The sequence below is a fragment of the Mauremys mutica genome, chromosome 1, assembly GCF_020497125.1.
Source record: "Mauremys mutica isolate MM-2020 ecotype Southern chromosome 1, ASM2049712v1, whole genome shotgun sequence".
NCBI lineage: Eukaryota > Metazoa > Chordata > Testudines > Geoemydidae > Mauremys > Mauremys mutica.
The window spans coordinates 11,339,071-11,364,126 of record NC_059072.1 but is presented as its reverse complement, the minus strand read 5'-3'; the positions used below and the strand labels follow the sequence as shown (position 1 = coordinate 11,364,126).

Here is a 25,056-nt window from a genome sequence, read left to right as displayed (position 1 = left end):
CAATGGAAGATCTCTCTGTTTGACAGTGATGGCCCCTGAATTTAGACGCCTGACCACATACACCTACCATCCCATATTCCAAGGAAGAGGGAGGGTTGGGAACCTTTCCTATTGGCTGCACTTTTACTACACATGGTTTGTGTAGTCTGCCCTGCTTCATTTATTTAATTCTTTTACAAAACTGCTTATAGAACTGTCTCTTTCTAAAGCACTCTGAGCATTGGCCTCAGCTCTTCTGACGTAACTGGAGAAAGGGATCAGTAATATCTGCAGAGGACACAATGCAATGTGCGCTCTGTACCTGCTACATGTAATTTCAGCCCAGGTGTGGGTACAGCAAAGCATCAAATAAAATGAAAAATCAGACTCAGAACTTGTCGTCTACCTGTAACTGAAGTTGGGGGAAATCCAGAGAGGCAAATAGCAGGCAAAGGAGCAGAGACCCTCGTAGCAAAGAAAGCACCCACATTATGAATAATTATGAATTATTACTCATTAAGAATTGCCCAGGTATCAAGACTTTCAGAAGAGAAAAGACAAAGGCCTGAGAGGGTAGAAAGTGGCAGAGTTTCTTCAGGCTTTCACAACGTATGTAATGCAACTCAGCACAGGCAAGCCAGGTTAACCTACACCCTTGGGGTAGCTGAGCCAAAACCTCCCTTTTCCCCTTCTCTAATCTACTTTGAATGAATGAATTAGAACATAGAGACTAAATATAAGATACTCTGTGATGTTGCTTGATATAGTACCCATAAGCACTGGTGCATCCAGTCATTTCAAGGATACAATTAGATATTAATACAGCACAATCATCATAATAAGGCATCCGTATGTAATCTTAGCACCACACAGACACAGGATAGGACAGGTCCTTGCACCCAAGAGCTTACAATCACAATAGACGAACCAGAAAAGCACTGGCTGAAAGGGTTACAATGTACAAGCAAAATGATTCACCCCCTCATGGCTTCTCCGGCCCCTCCTCAGAGTCGTTTGACAGCCCCAACCACTTGCACTGCAGATTGGGAAGGGCTGTCTGGTCAGTTGCAGGGTCTGCTGGGGCAATGGACAGAACCTTTATGAGCTTTCCTACAACCTCCCTGGAGAGTTTTGCTGGCTCCCGCTGCATCCCTGCAGAGTTGGGAGGGTTTCTAGTATGGGGAGTGCTGCGTCTTGCCCCATTCCTAAAGTCTTTTTTTCTTCCCTGAGGGGATAGAGGCCCTTGTCCAGTTTGCTGAAGGTTGGGTAAGGCCCTCCTGGAATCTCCGGTGGCTCGAGTTGCTTCCCCTGAGAAGAAGGACTCTCTGGTTTGGCCAAGGGGTCTGCTGGGGTTGGAGACCGGTTTCTCCTGGCCTCTCAACTAACCCATGTGTCACCATCAGTGAAGGCAATGGAGAAGTACACACAGCAATGAATGGTATTTTCCTGTTACGATTATAGGCTTTTCTGTAGTGCTTGTGACAGCAGTATCTGAGCACCTCAGGGACATTCATATATTTATCATCATGGCAGCCTCCTGAGGTAAGGAAGAATTCTATCCCCATTTTATAGATGGGAAACTGAGGCACAGAGAGGTTAAATGGCTTGCTCTAGCTCACATGGGATTAAGTCTGTGGCAGAACCAGGATTAGAACAGAAACGTATAGTTTTAAATACTTTGGAGACATTTTACTATCAAATAAATAGGAGATCTGACTTCTATCTGACTCCCACTCCAGTGCCCTCCCTCCCCAAGACCCTTCCTCTCAATGACAACCTCTTACTTGTCCACACACACAAACAGAGGAGGCAGGCATATGTGAAGGAATGAGTGGATTAAGTACAGATCTATTTGTGGGCTGTGTCTGGAAGGTATTGCCTTTGTTTCATAGCATGAGAGTCAGCAGAAAAGACATGCAGTGAGGCTTCCAGTGTGAACAGAGATGGAGCAGGTTGGCTGACATTATTATTATTGGTTTGTATTATGTTAGCACCCAAGGGCCCCAAACAGAACCAGGGTTCCATGGTGATAGCGCTTTACAGACATAACAGTCCCTGTCCCAGAAAGCTGACGAGCTCAATAAAGACAAGAAACCATGAGTGAGGGTAACCAACAACAGGGGGGGATGGGGGAGGGTATCAGACGGAGGGTATGTCTAAAACCTTGCGTAGGCATCCCTTTAATCTAGCTAGTGCAGCTAAAAATAGCAGCGAAGAAGGTGGCAGAGTGGGTTAGCAACATGAATCCATCCCAGGGTTCTGGGCAAACTTGTCTAGGCTGTACTCCACTCGGTGCCACCACCTCTACATTGCTATTTTTAGCTGAGCCAGATAAATTCAAGCTAGTGTGGGTATGCCCACCCTCACTGCAACCACACCTCCCACTGCAATGTAGACCCGCACTGAGACCACGTGGTTAGTTACAGGCATAACTTCACAGCATTCAGTCTTTTAAAACATTTTTTCCTTCAATATAAATAAATAGCAACAGCCCAGCCCAGCCCAGCCTGTCACCTACTGGAGGCTTAGAAACACCCGCAGGAATTACCTTCCTTCTCCGACGCAGTTCCCAGCGTACGCTTGGCAGGAGGAGCTCGCTCCCTGCAGGAGTTTTCAGACTCCACGCGGAGCAACGCAGGGTACTTTGTACATGGCTCCCCGAAGAGGCATTTGGGTCACCACCTCACTGGACATTATTGGCTGCATCACTTTATTGACTGGGATTTAGCCCAGTCACAGAGCGCTCTGTGACTGGGGCATCCCTCCGCTGTGCTGCCTGCACCAGTGGAATGTGATATCTCCTTGCAACTGCTGGGGCTCCTGCCCTGAGCTGGGCACAGCTGGTTCATTCACTCCTTTGGAGTCCCAGGTATTTCATGCCGTTACCAAAGGGACTAGGGCATTTCTAGGTATAACCAGAGGCGTGTCTGAGCTTTCCCAGGGCTGAGGCTCTGAGAGACACTAGAGGAGTGTGTCAGGTGGTGGAGGGAGAGGTTACTAGCCAAATAGGTGGGGGATTCCAAGTGGCACTGGAAAAAGAGGCAGGGTGTTTCCATTGTAAAGAGAGGAGGGGGGATTGTGAGTGTGACTGTGGTTTCTAGCCTCTCAAAGGTGAGGGGGAAGGTTTCTGAGCACTCTAGAAGGTGGATGGAAGAACAGAGTGTGTGACAGGAAAGGCCCATGAGTAACCAGAGAGGTGGCTGGTGAAACCATTCATCTCCTATTGCTGATGCCCTTGGATGTCCCCATTTCCCTGAAACAGCATCACTGGGTTTCATCTGTTCTTTAGTCCTGGTTTCAGTGCTTGGCCTTTGATAACTTTTTTAATTAGTGGTGGTGAGCAACAAGGAACAGGCCTTGGCCTGGGAGATGCTACAGTTCAGTACCCTAGTGTGCATTCCTCCAGGGATAGTTACCATTCAGTGGGGTTTTCTAAGAAGTTTATATCGCTTTTTAAAAAGCAATTCAGTAGTTCAGCCCTGTGAGCATGAGACTCCTTCCACCTGAGTGAGCAGCAGGACTAACTAAAGAAAATATTATCATTATTATTCTTTGTATTACAACAGCACCGAGACACCCTAGGATTAGGGCCTGTTGGTGTTAGGCGTTGGACGAGCATCAAGTAAAAACAGTCTCACCCTAGAGAGTTTACAATCTGGATTTATCATGAGATCCAGCAGGCGGGTGAAAGAGAAAAGTGTGCGGTGTAAAAGTTAACAGTAGAACAAGCCTGGTTTTGCACAGGCTGCTGTATTCTGCATTTATTTACCTACCTATCAGTTGGCAGGGTTCTGTACGCATCATGGCATCTTCTGGTAGTATTGGACTGGCATCCTCTTTGGAAATTAACAGTTACTATCTCCTTATTGCACGGATGTTGTAATTGCTTCTCATCTAATTCACTCCACAGGGCACCCACCAGTGTCCTCCATTTATTTTGGTCTTCTGTGGGTCTGTTCAGGCTTCTGAATGTCACCACCCATTATAAACAACATTTATTCATACTGTATTTTGGAAAGAAACATTTCAGATTGCATTGATTTCAACCCCCGCCCCATTTACTGATGTATCTGTTTTCTCGTCAGTGCCCTTTTTTCTCCCTAGAGAAGCAACCTTCCTATTCCCTTTAACCATTTGGCCACCACTCAGGCCCAGATACTCAAAGGTATTTAGATCCTAACTCCCACAGAAATCAATGGGAGATAGATTCCATAGGTGGCGGGTCTAATAGGCCAGGGGAGGGTAAGCCTCCCTTGGCGCAGCTGCCACTCACCTGCCTGAGCTGTGGTGGCCCCGCCTGTGCTCCGCCCCTTCCCCGAGGTCCCCACTGCCCACCACTGGCTGAGTCCCTCCTCCCTTCCACTCCACCCCCTGGAGGTTCTTGCTGCTCCACACGTCCCTCCTCTCCTCTAATCTCCCTCCCCTGTGAGGCCTCCCCCATCCCTCCTCTCTTCCCCTCCCCTCCCCTGTGAGGCTCCCTCCACCCGCTGCTCACTGCGTCCCTGGGGCGGTGGGGGCCTCATGGGGGAGGGACGCAGGAGAGGAGGGATGCAGTGAGAGGTGGGCAGTGAGGGCTTTGCGAGGGGCAGGAGAGGAGGAACACTGCGGGTGGTGGGGGCCTCGGGGAAGGGGAGCTGTGGATGAGAGGAGGGATGCGGCAAGCAGGGGCGTGGAGCGGGGGCGGGGCCTGGGGCGGAGCAGGTGCAGTGTGTGCGAGCCACGGGCAGAAGAGACAGGACAGGGAGCTAGCATCCCCCAATGGAAGCTTCATCCACTGCCCATGATAGACACCTAAATATGTTTGAGGAGCTGGGCCTCACACCTTTCTCCTCCCCATTTGTCCATCTGGGAGCCTTAACTGCACCTGGGTGTTTTCCGTGTTGGGCGATCTCTCCCATTTCCATCTCCGCTTAGGTTTTTTTTTAACCCCTCATGTCATCACCTGGGCTGCTGCTAGCTCTATCCTTCTTTTACACAGAGTGACGATGAATTTGCAACGAGCCCGCTGGCTCTTTATCAATCACCCCTGCCCTGCCATGCGCGAGCTAGAGGGGAAGAACAGAGCCGCAGGTCATTCTCTGCCTAATGGCCAGAGAAAAGAACTATCATCTGGGTGTGGAGAACAGAGGGAAAAAGCCAAAGGACTGTGTGAGCCGCAGGCCAGAGACAGTAATCTGGGAACTACCTGCGGAGGGAGAGCCATGCAGTGGGCAGCCTGAGAAAGTAAGGATCCTGGAAAGCTGAGAGCCAAGCCTAGAAGCAGGTTGCGGCAGACGCAGATGTAGCACGGGCAGGATAGACAGGAGGCAGCCTATAAGCAGAAGGCATGAGCCGTTACAGCAGCACCATCCCTTCCTCACCTACACCCGCCAGCATGAGAGGTGGGTGAATAATGGATTTTTTGATTTGCTGGTGGTTCCGAAACAAAGGGTCAAAGCGACAATGTCATTTTTTTTCAAAATTTGTGGGGAATTGAAAAAGTTTCAAGTCAGGTCGAAACAAAATGGCTTATTTTGACCTGACTCAAATTTTTTCATCTTGATTTTGGGTATCTTGACAAAAGCAAGGGTGGACCAGAGGCACAAATGCAGGGTGGGGGAAGCTGCAGGTCATAGAATCATAGAATATCAGGGTTGGAAGGGACCTCAGGAGGTCAACTAGTCCAATCCCCTGCTCAAAGCAGGACCAATCCCCAACTAAATCAAGGTCCTTTAGCCCAGGGTACTCGCTCAGAATGGGAGAATTGCACTTGGGTCTCCCACAGTACAGAAGAGCACACGGGGCTATGCTGGTCTAGGCTTCTCTCGGTTGAAGCTATTCCACTTTTGATAAATAATTGAATAGTCATTGAATCAAAGACTTGAACTCCCACATCCTAGGTGAGTGCTCCGATTCCTAGGCTATAGAATCAGTCTCACTCAGGTTCCCTGGCCCAATGATTATTCATTGTCATTTGCAGACTATTCACTGAAAAAATACACCCAGCTCTAGCCAGAGCGTGTCCAAGTCTGTGCTAGGAAAAGGGGTGGACCCTGGTTTGGTGAGGAAGAGGAGTGGGTGGGCTGCGGGTCATGCACTCTGGTGCCATTAAACTTACCCAGGAAAAGTAGTACAGCCCAGGCTGTATTACATTTCCCCCATAGCACTGCCTTCAGGGGTGGCAAGAATTCAGGCTGGGAGACAGACCCTTCCATGTGCAAAGCCCTCTTCCCAAAGAGCACCATAAAGAGGAATCTCTGTGAGATCTCTCATAGACATTTCCAACTGAAGAACCTGCCACCCATGACTTGTAACATGGACGGGAACAAAATGGCCCCAGCCTTTCTGGACCTCTTCCTCTCATAACAGGAGAAGTCTGGAGACAAATGCTTAGACTCGTTTGGGAAGAGAGAGCTGTAAACACATTTAATAAACAGGATGGGCTAAATGCAGTGTGTATAATGGCAAGACAGCACAGCTACTGGTGAAGGCTCCCAACCCCTTTCTCCAGGCGGATATGGAGAAGTGTGTGAGTGGGGTCAGGAGTTTATTGTCGAGGACAGTCACTGTCAAACAGAAGGATCTCCTCCTTTCTGTACAGTTCAACCAGCTTCTCCTCTAACTCACCCAGAGTGAGCAGCTCGACTGCATTCTGATCATTCAGAGCAATGACTGCCCAGGACTTCCTGTGATTGTTATCAATCTCACAGCAGGCGGCAGACCAGATGTGGCTGGGCTTATTGACTCTGCCTCCAGCTATGTAATTGTTGCCAGGGACCACTCCCACAACGACGTATGTGGTAGCACACCCTTCAGTCCTACTCATCATTACTTCTTGTTCGTAGTTGTTCCATTTCCCACTATTGAGATTCATAAACTGGGGCACAATGTTGGTCAGGGTGAAGGTAGCAGCCTTATAGTCAGGGTCGGGTTGGTGCCCATTCGGGTTCAAGTGGCCCCTGTTGAAATTAGTCAGATTCTTATAATCTCGCAGGACGGCCTGGCTCTCATTAAGCAGTCCCTGGTCAACACCGATATCATTTAAGAGCATCCATTCAGTTGCCATTTCCTTTCGGTAATTTGAACCCATGAGCTTGAAAGTCAAAAAACAAATACAGGGGTCAGTCATGTGTGCAGCAGAAACAGAGCCAGTGTCCTGGGGCAGGTGCCTTTGGAGGTCTAAAGGAATTGGTACCGCTAGGCAAGAGATCTCCCTAGGGCTCTGTGTTCTTGCTTCCTGGGCCCCTGGGGCCAGTGTGTCAGCTGGAAGGAAGTTCACCAGCAGCCTCATTCACAGTCGTGACTAGTGTGAAAGAGGAGCCACACTTGGAGTAACTTCCTTGCTTCCTGAGGGCTGGATTGTGCCCACAGTAATGTGGCACAGAGCTACCCTGACCCGGAGGAGCGCAGAAGTCTGTATTCAGTTTGGGGCAACTCATTCATAGAAAAATGTAAAAAAAAAATGGGAGGGAATTCTGAGATGAGCAATAGATGATCCACCCTCAGTGCTCTACAGGGAGCTGACAACTCCCAAGGTTTCTGCTAAAATGCCCCTAGGGTAACCACAGATTTGCCAGTTGACTCAACCCTGTCCTTGTGAGCCAGAAACACCCGGGTTAGTATATAATTCCATTTCAACGTGGAGATTGCATTAGTACAATAACTAAGTACATTTTTGACCACTGTTTTCTTGAGTTCCAGTAAGAGTAAATCATAAAAATGCTTTGCATGACCACAGCACATTTTCCCTGAAGAGTCCAAACCACCTGACAAAGATCAATTAACTCTCACAATAACCCTATGAAGTAGATAAGCATTAATATCTCCATTCTATGCCTGGTGATGGCAGGGCACAGACAAGGTGTGACCTGCCCTAGGTTGCACAGCAAGTCAGTAGAAGTGAGGAATAGGACTCAGCAATTCTAGCTCCCAGTGTCCTGCTGCAACTACACATCTTTGTCACAATGATGTGACCCTGCACTACAGCATGGGACAGGGAATTCCCGTGTGTGTGTGTGTGTGTGTGTATATATATATATATATACACACACACATATATTGGGATTTATTCTATATTTCAATTTTTCATGTCCAAGATTGTGCCCTATTGTAATGGAAAGGCAGTCAGGAGAGCATCTTACCTGGGGTTCTACCATCCAACTATCAGGTCGCTTACCATAACCAGGTTGGTACACATATGCAGAGTATATTGGAATGCGGTTGTCCGTGTCGTACAAAGTAGCAAAGCGATACTGATTCTTGTAAAGTTGGCAAATCTGGGCTGGATTGGCAGGTTTGATGGCATTGTTTGGGGGGGTTTCCCTGAAGAAAAACCCAGGGCATGTGTTTTCAAAAGATGTCACCACCTCACTGTTCCCCAGCATGAGGCAGCATATGGAAAACTGGAGCAGCAGCAGCAGCAGCATGGGAACGAGTTAACACTAAAGGCTCTTCTGTACCTGGGGAACAAATGTAAATAAAATTTAAGCTTGGTGTAAACGTGGTCTCCAAGAGGAGGAGTGAGAGGCTCTAGCCAGGGAAGAGCTGTTCTATATGGCAACCACCTTGTCTCAAAAAGTGGAAACTAACATGGAAGTTAGTGCTGCTCCTTGAGCTTTCAGAGAAGGGGGTTAAAGCACATACTTCAGGAGGGAGTCAATGGCACCATCATTTCTGACTGAGTCACACTCCTATAACAGGGGCAGGAAGAAGGAGGAGAGCTGTGTGAACAGGTTGATTGCCTACATAGACATAACCACATTTCTCCATCTGGCTGGTTAGAAAACCACACTTCTCCCCTATCTCTGTGGCTGCAAATCCCTGTTCCCAAAGGAAAAATGCAGGAGATGTCTGCAATTTGAAATATGCAGAGTTTCAGGATCATTTTCTCCATGGTTATTCTATGTGAGGGGAGGATTTGGCTCAATCATTCACATTTGGAACCAAGTAGACCTGCCAGCCACCAACCCTACATCTGCCTGTCCTTAGCTGTTAGCAGGAGGATATCCTGTTGCTTGGAGAAAACGATCTATACAATTGCCACAACAATGCCAGAAAATTTGGATGTTTTATCCTAGTTCAGCCATATCTCATAATGTAAGATGAACTGTTCCAAAACTGTGGTTCTTCCAATTTCACTGGGATCTGCAAAACCTCAATCATTGGTGCTGAGCAAGTGCTATTAAAACAATTAGCCTACACACCTGTTTCAGATACCACCATAACAGAAAGTTTTTTGCATCAAGTAATTAGAACAATCATGTTATAATACATATCAAACTGTATTTGGATGGCTGCTGCTCTATATCAGCTGCTCCCTGCTATCAGCAGCCTGGGAGCTTAGGACATGATCCAAAGCTCACTGTTTTTCCATTGTCTTGAACATCTTCATAGGCTGATTGCACTGGGTGGAAGGAAGAGTCCCAGAAACAGGGCTCTGTATTGGTTCTCCCTCCACAGTGTTTGCATTTTTTATCTCAAGATACAAGTGATTGGCTTTGCACTGAAACGTCTTCCGGTCAGGAACTCATGATTACGAAATATATAAATAACAATTTTTGAAAAAGAAACCAACCTACCGAGTGAAAGGTCTGCGCACAAACTTGTCAACTGGCTTGATTCTGTTTGCACCACCAAAGTTGTAGTGGATTTTTCAAAAGCTTCAGTTAGAGAATGAGCCTAGGAGCCTGAACCTGAACCTCTTTATATATGTGTAAGCAGAGTCTGAGTGAGCGCTCTCCTGACATCTAGTGGTGAGCTGTGGAAAAAGACTTCAGAAGCTGATCTTATTTGCATGGACACATCCACCCTGCCTAGGTGCTCAGCATGATGGGATTGCTTGCCCAAATGATCACTTGTGGCTGGTGTTGGATCCCCAGTCTCCTTCTTATTGGGGCAGGAATACCGGTAATAAAGGGTTGTTATCCTTGTTGTGTGAACTGAGAGCAGCAGAACTGTACCTGGCGTAGCCCAACGGAGAGACTCACCCTCAACTGAATGGCACTTGCTAGGCAGGGGACATGGGTTCTAAAGCCTAGTGAGCTGAAAGAGGGTGGGGGACAGAGATTTGTGCCTGATGGTGTGGGTCCTGGTTAAGAGTCCTAGATACCACTTGGTACCTCATTTCTCTGAGATATAATAAAAGAGCTAATTTAGACTCAATTCAGAGTCTTGTAGGGGTCCAAGTATGCAAGAAGCCTGGGGAACAAGCAGAAAGAACTGGAAGTCCTGGCACAGTCTATGATGTGGTTGGAATAACAGAGACTTGATGGGATAACTCACATGACTAGAGTACTGTCATGGATGGATATAAACATGCAGGATGTCATGGATGAAAGGACAAGCAGGGCAGAAAAGGTGGGGGAGTTGCATTGTATGTAAGAGAGCAGTATGACTACTCAGAGCTCCTATATGAAACTGCAGAAAAATCTGAGAGTCTCTGGATTAAGTTTAGAAGTGTGAGCAACAAGGGTGATGTCGGGGTGGGAGTCTGCTATAGATCACCAGACCAGGGGGATGAGGTGGACAAGGCTTTCTTCTGGCAACTAACAGAAGTTACTAGATCGCAGGCCCTGGTTCTCATAGGAGACTTTACTCACCCCTATATCTGCTGGGAGAGCAATACAGCAGTGCACAGACAATCCAGGAAGTTTTTGGAAAGTGTAGGGGACAATTTCCTGGTGCAACTGGAACCAGCTGGAGGAACCAACTAGGGGCAGAGCTCTTCTTGACCTGCTGCTCACCAACCAGGAAAAATTAGTAGGGGAAGCAAAAGTGTATGGGAACCTAGGAGGCAGTGACCATGAGATGGTCGAGTTCAGGATCCTGACAAAAGAAAGAAAGGAGAGCAGCAGAATACGGACCGTGGACTTCAGAAAAGCAGACTTTGACTCCCTCAGGGAACTGAAGGGCAGGATCCCCGGGAGAATAACATGAGGGGGAAAGGAGTCCAGGAGAGCTGGCTGTATTTTAAAGCATCCTAATTGAGGTTGCAGGAACAAACCATCCTGATGTGTAGAAAGAATAGTAAATATGGCAGGCGACCAGGCTTAACAGTGAAATCCTTGCTGATCTTAAACACAAAATAAAGCTTACAAGAAGTGGAAGATTGGACAAATGAGCAGGGAGGAGTATAAAAATATTGCTCAGGCATGCAGGAGTGAAATCAGGAAGGCCAAATCACACTTGGAGTTGCAGCTAGCAAGGGATGTTAAGAGTAACAAGAAGGTTTCTTCAGATATGTTAGCAACAAGAAGAAAGTCAAGGAAAGTGTGGGCCCCTTACTGAATGAGGGAGGCAACCTAGTGACAGAGGATGTGGAAAAAGCTAATGTACTCAACGCTTTTTTTGCCTCTGTCTTCACGAACAAGGTCAGCTCCCAGACTACTGCACTGAGCAGCACAGCATGGGTAGGAGGTGACCAGCCCTCTGTGGAGAAAGAAGTGGTTTGGGACTATTTAGAAAAGCTGAATGAGCACAAATCCATGGGGCCGGATGCGCTGCATCCAAGGGTGCTAAAGGAGTTGGCGGATGTGATTGCAGAGCCATTGGCCATTATCTCTGAACACTCATGGCAATCGGGGGAGGTCCCGGATGACTGGAAAAAGGCTAATATAGTACCCATCTTTAAAAAAGGGAAAGAGGAGGATCTGGGGAACTACAGGCCAGTCAGCCTCACCTCAGTCCTTGGAAAAATCATGGAGCAGGTCCTCAAGGAATCAATTCTGAAGCACTTAGAGGAGAGGAAAGTGATCAGGAACAGTCAGCATGGATTCACAAAGGGCAAGTCATGCCTGACTAACCTAATTGCTTTCTATGAGGAGATAACTGGGTCTATGGATGAAGGGAAAGCAGTGGATGTGTTATTCCTTGACTTTAGCAAAGCTTTTGATACAGTCTCCCACAGTATTCTTGCTGGCAAGTTAAAGAAGTATGGGCTGAATGAATGGACTATAAGGTGGATAGAAAGCTGGCTAGATCGTCGGGCTCAATGGGTAGTGATCAATGGCTCCATGTCTAATTGGCAGCTGGTATCAAGCGGAGTGCCCCAAGGTTTGGTCCTGGGGCCGATTTTGTTCATTAGCATCGTTAATGATCTGGAGGATGGCGTGGACTGCACTCTCAGCAAGTTTGCAGATGACACTAAACTGAGAGGACTGGTAGATACACTGGAGGGTAAGGATAGGATACAGAGGGACCTAGACAAATTAGAGGATTGGGCCAAAAGAAACCTGATGAGGTTCAACAAGGACGAGTGCAGAGTCCTGCACTTAGGACAGAAGAATCCCATGCACTGCTGTAGACTAGGGACCGAATGGCTAGGCAGCAGTTCTGCAGAAAAGGACCTTGGGGTTACAGTGGATGAGAAGCTGGATATGAGTCAACAGTGTGCCCTTGTTGCCACGGCTAATGGCATTTTGGGCTGTATAAGTAGGGGCATTGCCAGCAGATCGAGGGACGTGATCATTCCCCTCTATTCGACATTGGTGAGGCCTCATCTGGAGTACTGTGTCCAGTTTTGTGCCCCCACACTACAAGAAGGATGTGGAAAAATTGGAAAGAGTCCAGCGGAGGGCAACAAAAATGATTAGGGGGCTGGAGCACATGACTTATGAGGAGAGGCTGAGGGAACTGGGATTGTTTAGTCTGCAGAAGAGAAGAATGAGGGGGATTTGATACCTTCTTTTAACTACCTAAAAGGGGGTTCCAAAGAGGATGGATCAAGACTGTTCTCAGTGGTGGCAGATGACAGAACAAGGAGCAATGGTCTCAAGTTGCAGTAGGGGGTGGGAGGTTAGGTTGGACATTAGGAAAAGCTTTTTCACTAGAAGAGTGGGGAAGCACTGGAATGGGTTCCCTAGGGAGGTGGTGGAATCTCCTTCCTTAGACGTTTTTAAGGTCAGGCTTGACAAAGCCCTGGCTGGGATGATTTAGTTGGGAATTGGTCCTGCTTTGAGCAGGGGGTTGGACTAGAAGATGATCTCCTGAGGTCCCTTCCAACCCTGATATTCTATGGTTCTCTATTCTAAGTATTAGACCTACTTTAGGACAGTGTCGCTATTGCAAGAGTGTGCCCAGGGGTAAGGCTCCCCCCTAACAGCTGAAATCATTGAGAGCTGTGTTAAGTGTGTGTGTGAGTGGGCGGGGGGAATCCTGAAGACATCTTGTAGAGTGGGCAGCTGGTGGATAGGTGTGGCAAGCAGCCAGAAGGGTGGTTGGGGGGAGGTGTGGCAGTTGTCTGTTGGGGCAATGAGTGAGTGCCCGAGCAGTGCAGTGTGTAAGGTGCCTCCTTACCCCCTCTGCTTTCCACACAGGGTGGGAGGTGAACTCTGTGGATGCACCTCTGAACTCTGGGATTGCACTGGCCAAGGACAGCAACTGTGAGTGGGGTGCAGAGAAGGGACGAGCACATTAAAGGGACTTTTGGGTTGCTGGACTTATGATCCTGAGGGTAAAAGGATATTGCCCAACTTTCTTGGGGGTGGGTCTTTTGCTCATGGTTTGTGTTTATGAACCCTAGCTGAGGTGCTTTCCCAACTTAATGCTGAGTTAATTCCCTCCTTTTATTACAAGTTTTTGCTACACTCAGCCTCTGTGCTTGAGAGAGGGGAAGTATTGCCTCTTAGAGGCACCCAGGGGGTGGTGTGTAATTGTCCCAGGTCACTGGGTGGGGGCTCGAGCTGGTTTTATGTTCTATTGTTGAAAAGGAACCCCTAGATACTGAACCCGGCCCTTGTTGCTGCTGGCTCCACCTGGCAGAAAAGTTACATAGGTCCTTAAAGAAGGGAGGCTTGTATGTAATTGCATTTTATTAGCTTTTTCTAGCAATGTTAGTACTTCAGGGGCAGAGCTAGTATTGCAATTTTATTATGCCGTGTGTCTTTCACAAGGTCACTTACTGAGATAGCTCTCTGTAAGAGCTACCTCAGGTTATTTACAAGAGAAACAATTGAAGTAAATTCCTTGCCCCGTTTTATGGGAATTGCCCAGGTGAGTTGGTGGCTGGGTCTCAAATGTTTATTATGCAAGATGGAATGATCCCAAGCCACAGCCCCCTTTCTCAAGCCCGGAGCCAAACTTCATATCTGGCCACTGGGCCCAAACAAAACACCGAACCTACATGTTCTTGAACTTGGAGGTTCAAAACCCAGATATGAAGTTGAACTTTCCCAAATGTTAGTGTCTTTGGATCTGATGCCTGGATCTGAGCCTATTTTAGAGAAAAGGGTGAGCTTAGACCTCCAGTCCAAACCTGGATCCAAATTTGGGGTTCTGATCTGAAACTCTGGCCTGGGCCTATCTGTAACTCACAGAAAAATATCTCAGTAGATAGCGTAAAGTTGATCTGGTATCATCTCTGCCCGTATAGGACTAAATTCTTCCCAGATGAAAGCAGGTAACATATCAATAGGGCAATAAACGATTACCCCCAATTAGCAAAGTGTGGTTTGTACAAATGGGGACCAATAAATCCCAGGATTTGACTTTAGCATTGCAGGGTGAAGGGGCAGGTTGTTACAACTTGTCTCCATTATACAAAATGTCCTACCATAGCTGTGGCAGCTGCCACCAACTTCGTCAAAACAATGTGTGAACTGACAGCTGTGTCTGGGTCCTGACCTGCCAGAGATGCTCACAGGCTATGAATTTAGAGTTCTTGCACTTCTTCAGTGACATGATGCTTAGGGTTAGGACAAGCCTATCTTAGGGTCCCTGGAAATGGAAAGACATCCTTACAGAATAACAACCCCGATAATTATCCTATCATTGCATCTTGCTCCCATCCACCCCTGTTTGAAAACTTCCAGAGGCATAGGTACTGTTTATGTGAGTCAATCTGCATAAAGCAGTGACGGTTTCAAAGGTCACGTGCCTCAGATCAGTGAGGGAACCAGAGACAATGCCTGTAACAGTATGGGACTCACCCCTGCGGCGCCTCCTGCTAGTTGTCTCTGGGAATTAGCTCATCCAGCCTCCGGAGCACCCTCTGCAGGCTGGTGTCCTGCTGCCGCTTGGCCCCTGTGTCCCTCCCAGACCCAGTGCCCCATTGCTGCCCCCTAGCAATACCCCCACACTCTGCCTCTGGGTCTCCCCTCTCTGGGGAGCCCCCAACCCTCTGATCCCCACCTCACCTCATTCTGGGCTACTGCCAGTCATCACCAAGCCCCCACTCCCTGGGGCAGACAGCAGTGTAAAAGCCACTCAACATACGCAAGGGGGTTTTGGACCTGCTGCCTCTGCCAGCCTCCCAGTACCTCTGTGGGCCTTGGACCAGGCCCTGCAGCCTGGGGAGTTGCCAGCCTGGAGCTTCCCAACCCTGCTTCACTCCAATACCCTTTACGACTCAGGCAACTAGGTCCATCACCCTCCTTTGCTAGAGGGAGACTGCTTGCTCCTGGCCCACTGCCCTCTTGTAAGGGCCAGCTGGGCCCTTATTAAGCCACCTACATCTGTGGCTGCTTCCCAATCAGCCCAGCTTTCAGAGCTGCAGCCCTCTCCAAGGCTGCTTTTACCACTGCAGCCCTCTGTCAGGGCTGATTTCAAGCCCTTCAAGGCAGGAGCAGGTGACCACCCCACTATAATGCCTTATCAGGTGGATCCTCCCCTTAGGCTTGGGGGGGATCCTTTAGCATTGGGCGGGCTTCCGCCCACCTACTTCCCAGATACCCAATAGGTACAATGCCTTATCAGGGCAATATTCTGGCACAGTGCTGCTCAGAGTCCTATCCAGCACCAAGAGTATCAGGGGCTAGTCTCATTGTTCTAACAGTGGTCCCAGCTGAGTGCCAACCTGAACCCTCAGAGAAAGCTTGTCCCACTCTTTTGCAAATCTGAGAGGAGAGGGACACAAGCGAGCCAAATCGGAGGCTCTGTGTGGGTCGTGAACATATACCCAGAGGTGTAGTGTCGCTGGAATGGTCTGAAGCACCGGGCTGGCACCTGAAATCCAGGATGGAGCAGTGCTCCAGCACGTCACCCCTGGCACACAGGTTTGAAATGTCATTTTGGCCCGGCCACCCCTCCATCATGACTAGGGTGGCCATTGACACATCCCCAGAATAATGGATGTTCCAGTATTTCCAAGAATAGCATGGGCCCAATCCTGCCTGCATGGCCCTGCCTCCGCCAGCATGACCTCACATGCATGGTATGTGTGAGGTCACGCCACATGGAGAATGCCATTCGAGCACCCCCCACCAGTATGAGCTTGCATGCACAGTGTATGCTGCAAGGTCATGTAGCACCGAGGCTGCATTTTGAAGCACACGCTTCCCCGTCCCGATGAGTGCGATCTTGCACACACAGTGCGTGCGAGGTCACGCCGATGAAGGTGGAGCAGCACGTTTTTCAAAATGGCATCCTCAGCATGTGACACCAGACAAAACCACGTTGGGTTTTATATGAGTACCAGCCAGGGAACAAACGACATAAAAACAGGACTGCCCCACTTAACACTGGACAGATAGCCTCCCTAATCAAGACAAGACGGTGTCTGGGCCAAATGTGAACGAGTGGCATTGTGACCTGGTGCAGACCATTGCAACACCAGTCAAATTTGGCCTGTGCGGCATGGCCAATGGGAGTGAGCAGAGCTGGGATTGGGAGGAGCAGCCCTAGCCCAGGACAGGAACAGAGCACTGAGATGAGGGGACACCAGTAAGTGGCTGTTGGTGGGCTGTGGGGATTTTTGAGGGGGCTGTGGGGTGAGCTGTTGGGGGTGAGTGAGGGATGTTGGGGTGGTGCTGGGGGGAAATAGGGATTTAGTGATTGTGGGGTGGGAGCCAGGATGCTGGAGGGGTCAGTGAGGGCTGCAGTGACAGAGAAGTATACCAGGGCTGCTGGGATATCTGGGGGGGCTGTCAGGATAAGTGGGGGCTGGTGGAAAAACCATTGTCAACCTGGTCTGATCAGCCAGTTAAACTGGGTGTATGGAGTGGCCTAAATGTAGCTGGAGCATAACCGTGAAGCTTGCCCTTCTTTGAAGTTTGCAGAGAACATTAACGTTGTAAGAACAGTATTTTACATGTTCTGCCAATGGGCTTTTTGCCTACCTGTGCGCTTTGGCTCTGCCTTGCTGCTTAGTTTAAGTTTGGCATGTAAAAGCTGAGTTAGGCATGATTTCTCTTGATACAATGTGTATTTATTACTAGTGTGAGGTCTCATAATTGCTGTTGCACAGATTTTCAATGAGATAAAAGATGCTGATAAAATGTTAGTTAGGTTTTGAGCCTGGGTGCTTTATCTTATGGTGACAGCACACAAAAGATAGTCTCCAAAATCTATCTCCTGCCTGACAGAATTATTAACTTGAGATCACTACCGCAGGGCTTCTGCACTATCAAATGTAGCACTATGTCACTGCATACACCCATTATACTGGACTATAGTTGGGGGTCTGTGCTCGGCAACTGGCATCCACATACGGACTCACAGACAGCAAAAAGTGATGGGCCCTGCCCCCCCACTGTTGGCACCAAGTGGCCCTTCTCAGGAGCTGCTGGCAGATACAGTGCCAAACACAACTTGCAGCAATTCATAAGTGACACTGACAAAATGCCAGTCGTAGATTGCAGAACTCCCCTGTTGCACTGAAGGACGGTATAGGGAGGATAAACATTTCTTTTTTTTTGCAATATCTTTGGGAACTGCCCAGGTGAGCTGGCAGCTGATATAACAATTTTTAACTAGAATATTTATCTTGTGTCCTGTCATGACATTTATGCAGCAATAGTTCAGTAAATTATCTTATCACGTTCGGTGGCATTGCACTAAAGTTTAGGGGAACTAAAATCCTGCTTGGCCGTTACTCCCATTTAGCAAATAACTTTGTCTCAGAATATACTAAATATCACAGTAATGTGAAAATACACAAGACAAGGAGAGATAAACTCTATAGAACTAATTTTTTAAAAAAGGAAAAAATACAGCTAACTTGAGTACTCACAATCCACATTTAGGCACTTAATCACACCTCCATCACTCTAGAAGCTTTCTTTCTCTTGATTATTAACCTCTCTCAATATAATTTCTACCTGATGCTGCAGAAGGACGTAGTATTTGATTAACTGAAATTGCAGACCATGGAGTTAATAATTTGCAGGTTTAACTGACAGACCTTGTAGTCACTATTGATGTAAGGTGCTTCCCTCCAGCCCAGCAACATATCCCAGGATGTTGGCCAAGTGCTTGGCCTTGCTTGCAGTTCACTTGTGTCATTAGGGCCTGCAGGTTTAAATGGCTCTTAAGAGCAACATCTTACAATGGGGTGGTTCATTCCCTCTGGGAGATGTGGTCTCTCTTCAAGTCCCTTAGTCAGAGAGTGAGCAAGAAAATAATTCACCCTTAGATCCCACTTAAATTTTAACTTTCTTAGAGGTCACCCTAGATTCCATAGGGTTTCAGCCCATCTCCTTCGGGACAGGTTCACTGATCTATTTCAGCGTCTGGTGCACCTGAGGATCTAGCCCATATTTTCCATTTCTTTGTCCTCTTTTACTCTGGTGTTTCTTTTCCAGATCTGTCCTTTTTCCTTCTCGGTCCTTGATTTTACCTTTCATTTGTTTCGTCCATAATATAAAACTATAGTTACTGCAAAATATGACTGTAATATAAGCTGTGTGTTTCCCTTTATAAAGGTAGGTGGTTCTCTATAATTACAAGTTTGTTTTCTGTCTATTGTATTTACTTTTACAGCTTAATCAGGTTATATAAAGAATACAAGCAATGTGATAAATATATATGTATATAAGGAGAGACACCAAAGGCCACAGAAAAATCTGTTGAATAATTGCTTGGTTCTGTTGTCTCTAATTAAGGTGGATTTTTCAAACAGCTCTATCACAACATGAGAGTGGCTGTATATCTGAGGCTGCTTGGCGGAAGGAGGAGAAATGGAGTATATTTGTGTTGTTCTTGACAGAATTATTCATGCTGGAGTCTGCAGCGAGATAGGGATCCCACGCGTCCTGCTGGACCCACTGCCATAATAGCGGAAGCAGATAAAATGTACTTTGTTGGAGGTGGGATTAAGTGGGCAAATAACCAGACTGTCAGTTTGTCATAAATAGAATTTCAGCAATGTACAGCAAGTGTTTCTTGTCTTTATTAAATAAAGATTTTAATGCTTAATTTAAGTGAGGGATAGAAAGAGATTTGATGTCTATTAACAGGAGTTGAAGTGTTTTTTTAACATGGTTTAAGTAAGATTTTTTTTTTTTAGTGGTAAAAATCTGTACGTGAATTCCATTTTCATATATATATTAACCAACCATTTTTGTTTTGTTTTAGGGTTTTTAGTAGCATGGGGGAATCTGTCTCTCTTGTGGGATTTGCAGGAGCTAAGGTTTTTGCAGATAAGAGTGGGATAAAAATGCAAGAAACTATGTGGGAGCAGGTAGGAGTGGATATTGCATGGTGGGATGGGAAAAGGATTAAAATAATAGTCCTGCGCAGGGTGCTAGTTCATGCCTACCCAGCTAATTATGGTGCCAGAATTGCTTTTGTGTACTCTACAGGACTTCTCCCAAACTCATTCACTACCATTTTTTTGCCGCATAAAAATGAACATTTCTGTTAGTTTCCTTTCAGACTTCCAAAGAATTCCACAGGTTACATGGCTGCTGGAACAGTAATGAGAATGCGGCATCTGTGCATGTGCTCACACACCTATCTATCCTTATTTACACACACCGTACGTCTATAATTACATAATGCTTTGTAAACAATGAAAATAAGGAAAGTCACAGATTAGACCAACCAAAGTTGACTTTACATGGCAAGTTACTGCAAACCCTGGGAGTTTCAGTGTGCTGTAGCAGTGTCCACACCACATGTTACTGCACAGCAAGCTGGTGCATTGTAGATTCACAACTTGTCTTGCTGTGTATTAACTTGCTGTGTAAACAAGCCCTTAGATTAGTTCAGCACTCTACACCAGTGATGTACTTTCAGAGGAGAATATGGCAAAACAACTGGTGAATTGTATTGATGTGTTGATGATATTAGACCACAGTACACACTTCCTGTCTCTGACTAAATACAGGTCTTCAGACAGATCCTGTCTGGCCCCTATCCAAAGGCTGGTTTCTTCTTAACATATGCACAACATACCTGAGGTGGCACATGACCAGGATTCATCACCGAATTTGGTCCACTGATTGGATCACTAGCTTCCCTGGCTTGGGCCAGGTACTGATGGGGAGTGCGACATGAACGCTGATCCATGCCCCCCATACGTTTCTTAACTGATGGGATGAAAAACACTTAATGATGGACAAGCCCTTGGCCTGGGAGATATCACAGCTTAGTACCCCCGATCATATTTCTTTTAGGGTTGTTAGCCATTCCGTAGAGATTTCCAAAACAGTTTGCATTTGTTTTTCAAATCAGTTGAGTACCAAAGCTCTTTCTATCTCAGTGGATAGCAGGACTAATGTAAAGCAAAGAGAGGTTACTGACCAGTAATTTTATTCTTTAAGAATGTTGCCTCTGCATATTCACACTTGTGGAATTGGTGCCTACTAAAAATGGACTGAGGGTGACTCAATGCTAGGGAGTTCCGTACACCACATAAGAACATCAGAACGGACATACTGGGTTAGATCAAAGGTCCATCTAGCCCAGTATCCTGTCTTCCAACAGTGGCCAACGCCAGGTGCCCAGAGGGAATGAACAGAACAGGTGATCTATCCCCTGTTGTCCCTTCCCAGCTTCTGGCAAACAGATGCTAGGGACACCATCCCTGCCCATCCTGGCTAATAGCCATTGATGTACCTATCATCCATGAACTTATCTACTTCTTTTTTGAATCCTGTTATAGTCTTGGCCCTCACAACATCCTCTGGCAAGGAGTTCCACAGGTTGATTGTGCATTGTGAGAAGAAATATATCCTTTTGCTTCTTTAAAACCTGCTTCCTATTAATTTCATTTGGTGAACCCTAGTTCTTGTGTTATGAGAACACTTCCTTATTTACTTTCTCCACACCAGTCATGATTTTATGGACCGCTATCATTATCTCCCCTTAGTCATCTCTTTTTTCCAAGTTGAAAAGTTCCAGTCTTGTTAATAATCTCTCCTCATATGGAAGCTGTTCCATCCCCAATCATTTATTGGCCTTCTCTGTTCCTTTTCCAGTTCCAATATATCTTTTTTGAGATGGGGCAACCACATCTGCACACGGTATTCAAGATGTGGATGTACTGTGGATTTATATAGAGGCAATATATTTTGTCTCATTATCTATCCCTTTCTTAATGATTCCTAACATTCTATTCGCGTTTTTGACTGCCACCGCCCCATTGAGTGGATGTTTTCAGAGAACTATCCACAATGATGTCAAGATCTCTTTCTTCAGTGCTAACGGCTAATTTAGACTCCATCCTTTCATATGTATAGTATAAGCGAGACAGTAGGGAGATCCTCAAGGAAGAGGAAAGAAAAATTCCTTACTGGTAACTACAGATCTTTAAAAGTTGCCTCTGTAAATTCACACTTGTGGGATATGATACCTCCTGGCATAGACTAAACTACACCTCAACTACACCCCGAGAATATGCAGAGGACACTTAAAGAAGAAAAATTAGCCTATTTTATATTAATGATTGTAATCATTTTGCAACTTCTCTTCTTCTAATGTATTATCTTATACACATTTTGGGACACACACAATAATAAAAAATAATAATAATTAATAATCAATTAATATTAAACAAATACACAATATTTAATCATTTTGTTTTCCTGAAATACAAATTTTAAAATAAAACTGATTTCAACCCCCTTCTCAATCAGTCAAGGCCAATTTTCACTAGCACTCCTTTTCTCTTTATCAACATTAGAAGCTGTGTTCATATTTGGTCACTTTCCTCATTTACACTACTGTACATTTTTTTTAAGCCATCCCCTCCCCCACGCCTGATCTTTGAGTAGTCCATTTTGTAGCCCCATTGACTGTTCCTTATTCCTAGCTTTACTCTTTTCAGAGGAATTATGTAGGTTGTTCATGACACAGCATCTGCTGAAGTCACTAGCAGAACTCCCATTAACAACAATGGATCAACAGACACCTCTGTTAGCATGTGCACTGACTAGAACTCTGAAACTGTTTATATATGTCCAGAAAAAAGGGAGAGTATTAGGTAGGTAAATTATTATATTTCTGTACAAGGGGGCTGAAGTCTAGTTTTCCATGGGCAAAGCTGGTGCCAGAATGATTGTGTGTTATTTCACAGTCCTTTCACAAGGTCATTCACTGAGATATTTCTGTCTAAAGGCCACATCAACTCATTTATAGGATAAACAGTTCAATTAATTTCCATCATACTTCCAAGGGAATTGCCCAGGTGACCTGGCATCCAAATATTTATTCTGTCTGATCTCAAGGGAGTCTAGAATATATATTGACCGGAACCAAACCCCCAAGTCCAAATTCCAGAGCCATTCTTCATATCTGTGTAATGAGCCAAAACAAAACAGCCAAACATTCCTGAACCTAGGGGTTCACATTCCAGATGTGAATTTGAACTTTCCCAGATACTAGTGTGTTTGGACCTGATGACTGGGTTGGACTCATTTTAGAGAGAGATTCAAACTACAAACTATGATCCAAAACCATGTCAGGGTTCAGGGTTCCAACCTGCAGTTTTGGCTCATGTCTGACTCTTATCAATGGAGAAGTATCTCAGTACAAAATCTTAATGCAGTTCTTAGGAGTAACACAAAATTGGTTTACTCAGGTAGGCCTTGAATCCTCCCACAGAAATTAGGTACCATCTCAATAGGGGAAGAAAAGTTTGTTCCTGCACGGTGCTGAGCATTCTGGCCCCAACCCAGAAAACCATAAGCACATGAGAAGTCCCTCTGAAGCAGAGCCGGTGCAAGGAAGTTTTGCGCCCTAGGCAAAACTGCCACCTTGCGCCCCCCCCAAGCCTGTGGCAGCTCCACCCTGAGGCGCCCCCCTGTGGCAGCTCCCCCCCCTGCCCTGAGGCGCCCCCCTGTGGCAGCTCCTCCCCCCCAGCTGACCTCTGCTCCAGAAGCCCTGCTGTCGGGACCCCCTGGGCTGCCTGCCGGGGCGACGTGCTGACCCAGGGGAACCTCTGGGCTGCCTGCCGGGGGCTCAGACTCCCTCTCCCTCCCAGCGCAGCGGCTGCTGAAAGGCTTTAAAAAAAATAGGGGTGCCGCTTTTTGGCGCCCCCAAATGTTGGCACCCTAGGCAACCGCCTAGTTGGCCTAAATGGTAGCACCGGCCCTGCTCTGAAGCCAAGCATAAAGTCTCCTGAGAGCTGCACTGCAGCATCTGGCCCGAGTGCTGCTGTTAGTGCTCACGCGCTACCTGCAAAGAGAGCTTTCCAAGGGCTCATGCTGCTTACCTGCCGTACATACCGAAGTACTGTGCTCGTCACTGTCAGGGTCCTCTCCAGAGACAGAACATTATTTCCAGAACTTCTCGATTTGTCACTCAAAACCTGTTAAATGCTCACTCCCAGCTGGCTTGTCACTTACCTTCTAGCCCGTAGTAAGGAGTATTGCATAGCTGCACCACTCAGGAACAGTCGGGAGAAGGGATTGCAAGTCAGAAATACACAGTTGTCTCCCTGCCGATCTCCTTGCTCCTGGAGGGAAGCAAGATCCTTCTGGCCCATCTGAGTAGCAGATTATTTCAGTTCAGCTCTGCTGGGGAGTGCACTGGAGGGCACAGCCAAGGCTCCCACCGCCATCTCTCCTCCTCTTTGTCCATTTGTGCTCTACAAAGCCCTCTCCCTCTTGTACATGGACAGTAAGATGAGTGTAGCTCACACAAAGGAATAAGGGGAAATCTTACACCCCCTGTACTTCCTGGTCTCAGGTACATAAAAGCGAGTGATCCCCATTTCTAGTCTGATGACTAAATTAACAAAATGATCAGCAGCATTGACTTGCCTTGCTCATCAACAGCACTAAGGGGTTCCATCGTTGGTAACCATCTAACCTTTCCTGTAATGTACAGGAATCCATAAGCTCCTTCATTGCCTACCTCAGGACATGCAGCATACTGGAGGGGACTGAAAAACTTGGGACAGCCCACTCTACAGAGTCTTGTGGATGCACGGCATACAAGGGCAGGCTGGTGCTCCTTGGGAAAATATAGGCTTTGCTGGACCCAAAAGTGCATATACCAATGAGATCCACATACAAACTCTGCAGGATGCTCCAGAGAATGAGGCATATATGGAAGGGGAAGGGATCCCAGACTCATGCACAATGGAGAAGATCCAGAATCAGAAGATTCCTGTCTCCTGGAGATTATGTCATGGTATGGCCAGTCCCACCAGCATCAGTTGATATGATGAGATGGGGTGTCAGGCCTTGCCTTGGCTGGCCTGGTCCAACATTACTCAAGGAATTAAACACTAAGAGAAAACTCTGAAAGTGGCTGGTGCTGTTCACAGAACATAGGGAGCACTGAGAGACTGAGGTGCCTGCTAATTCCAGCTCCAGAAAAAACACTTATTCTGGGTTTATTCACCCCAATGCAACAAAAGAACCAATAGCTAATTAAGAGATAAAACGGTTAGTTTGGGTGCTTCTGGGGATGAGAGAGCGAAAACAGCAGCTGCCCTTTGATTTCAGTGTCATTGTCAGCTTTGGCCCAGCGCTGCTGAGCCATCGTGATTTCTTTCTCTTCACCTCAGCCTCACACCTCTGGGCACTGACTGAATGTTAATAACCTTGTCTGCTTTCCACAGATAAAAAAGGGTTAGCAGAAGATGTGAGCAGACAAAAGCAGAGGTTACTGAAGGGATGTGAGCCCATCAACTATGCACGCAGCATGGGTAATCATCATTATTATTTATCATTTGTATTGCTGTCATGCCCGGAAGCCTCAGTCAAGATTGGGGCCTCACTGTGCTTGGTACCATACTTCGTATCTGTGCGTAGCGGAGACGACAGCTCCAGGACGATAGCTCTCAGCACTCTATGGAAACAGGCAGCAGTGAGAACCAACAGGAGTGGCTGTATCACAAGGGCCATCCTGATTATCACTACAAAAGTTTTTTTTCTCCTGCTGCTAACAACCCACCTTAATTGATTAGTCTCGTTATAGCTGGTATGGCAACAC

The 25,056-nt window shown here is 46.8% G+C and overlaps 1 protein-coding gene across 2 annotated transcripts; it reads right to left on the bottom strand.

Annotated features, from left to right (window-relative positions):
* Nucleotides 1-6,364: 6,364 nt before the first annotated feature.
* On the bottom strand, nt 6,365-23,784 carry LOC123354669 (endonuclease domain-containing 1 protein-like). Of its 2 annotated transcripts, none has more exons than XM_044996803.1 (3): nt 23,460-23,784; nt 8,100-8,417; nt 6,365-7,051 (listed from the first exon to the last, which is right to left on the bottom strand). In XM_044996803.1, the coding sequence occupies exons 2-3, from the start codon at nt 8,382-8,384 to the stop codon at nt 6,506-6,508; spliced, it is 831 nt and encodes a 276-aa protein (XP_044852738.1). In that variant the 5' UTR covers nt 8,385-8,417; nt 23,460-23,784; the 3' UTR covers nt 6,365-6,505. The 2 variants fall into 2 exon arrangements, with proteins under 2 accessions (XP_044852738.1, XP_044852730.1); XM_044996795.1 differs by lacking the exon at nt 23,460-23,784 and adding an exon at nt 9,537-9,666.
* Between the last annotated feature and the right edge of the window lie 1,272 nt (nt 23,785-25,056).

Coding starts and splice junctions, on each gene's coding strand:
- LOC123354669 (XM_044996803.1), bottom strand. CDS start 8,384: ATGCTGCTGCTGCTGCTGCTCCAGTTTTCCATATGCTGCCTCATGCTG. Junction 7,052..8,099: donor GTTGGATGGTAGAACCCCAG/GTAAGATGCTCT, acceptor TTGACTTTCAAG/CTCATGGGTTCAAATTACCG.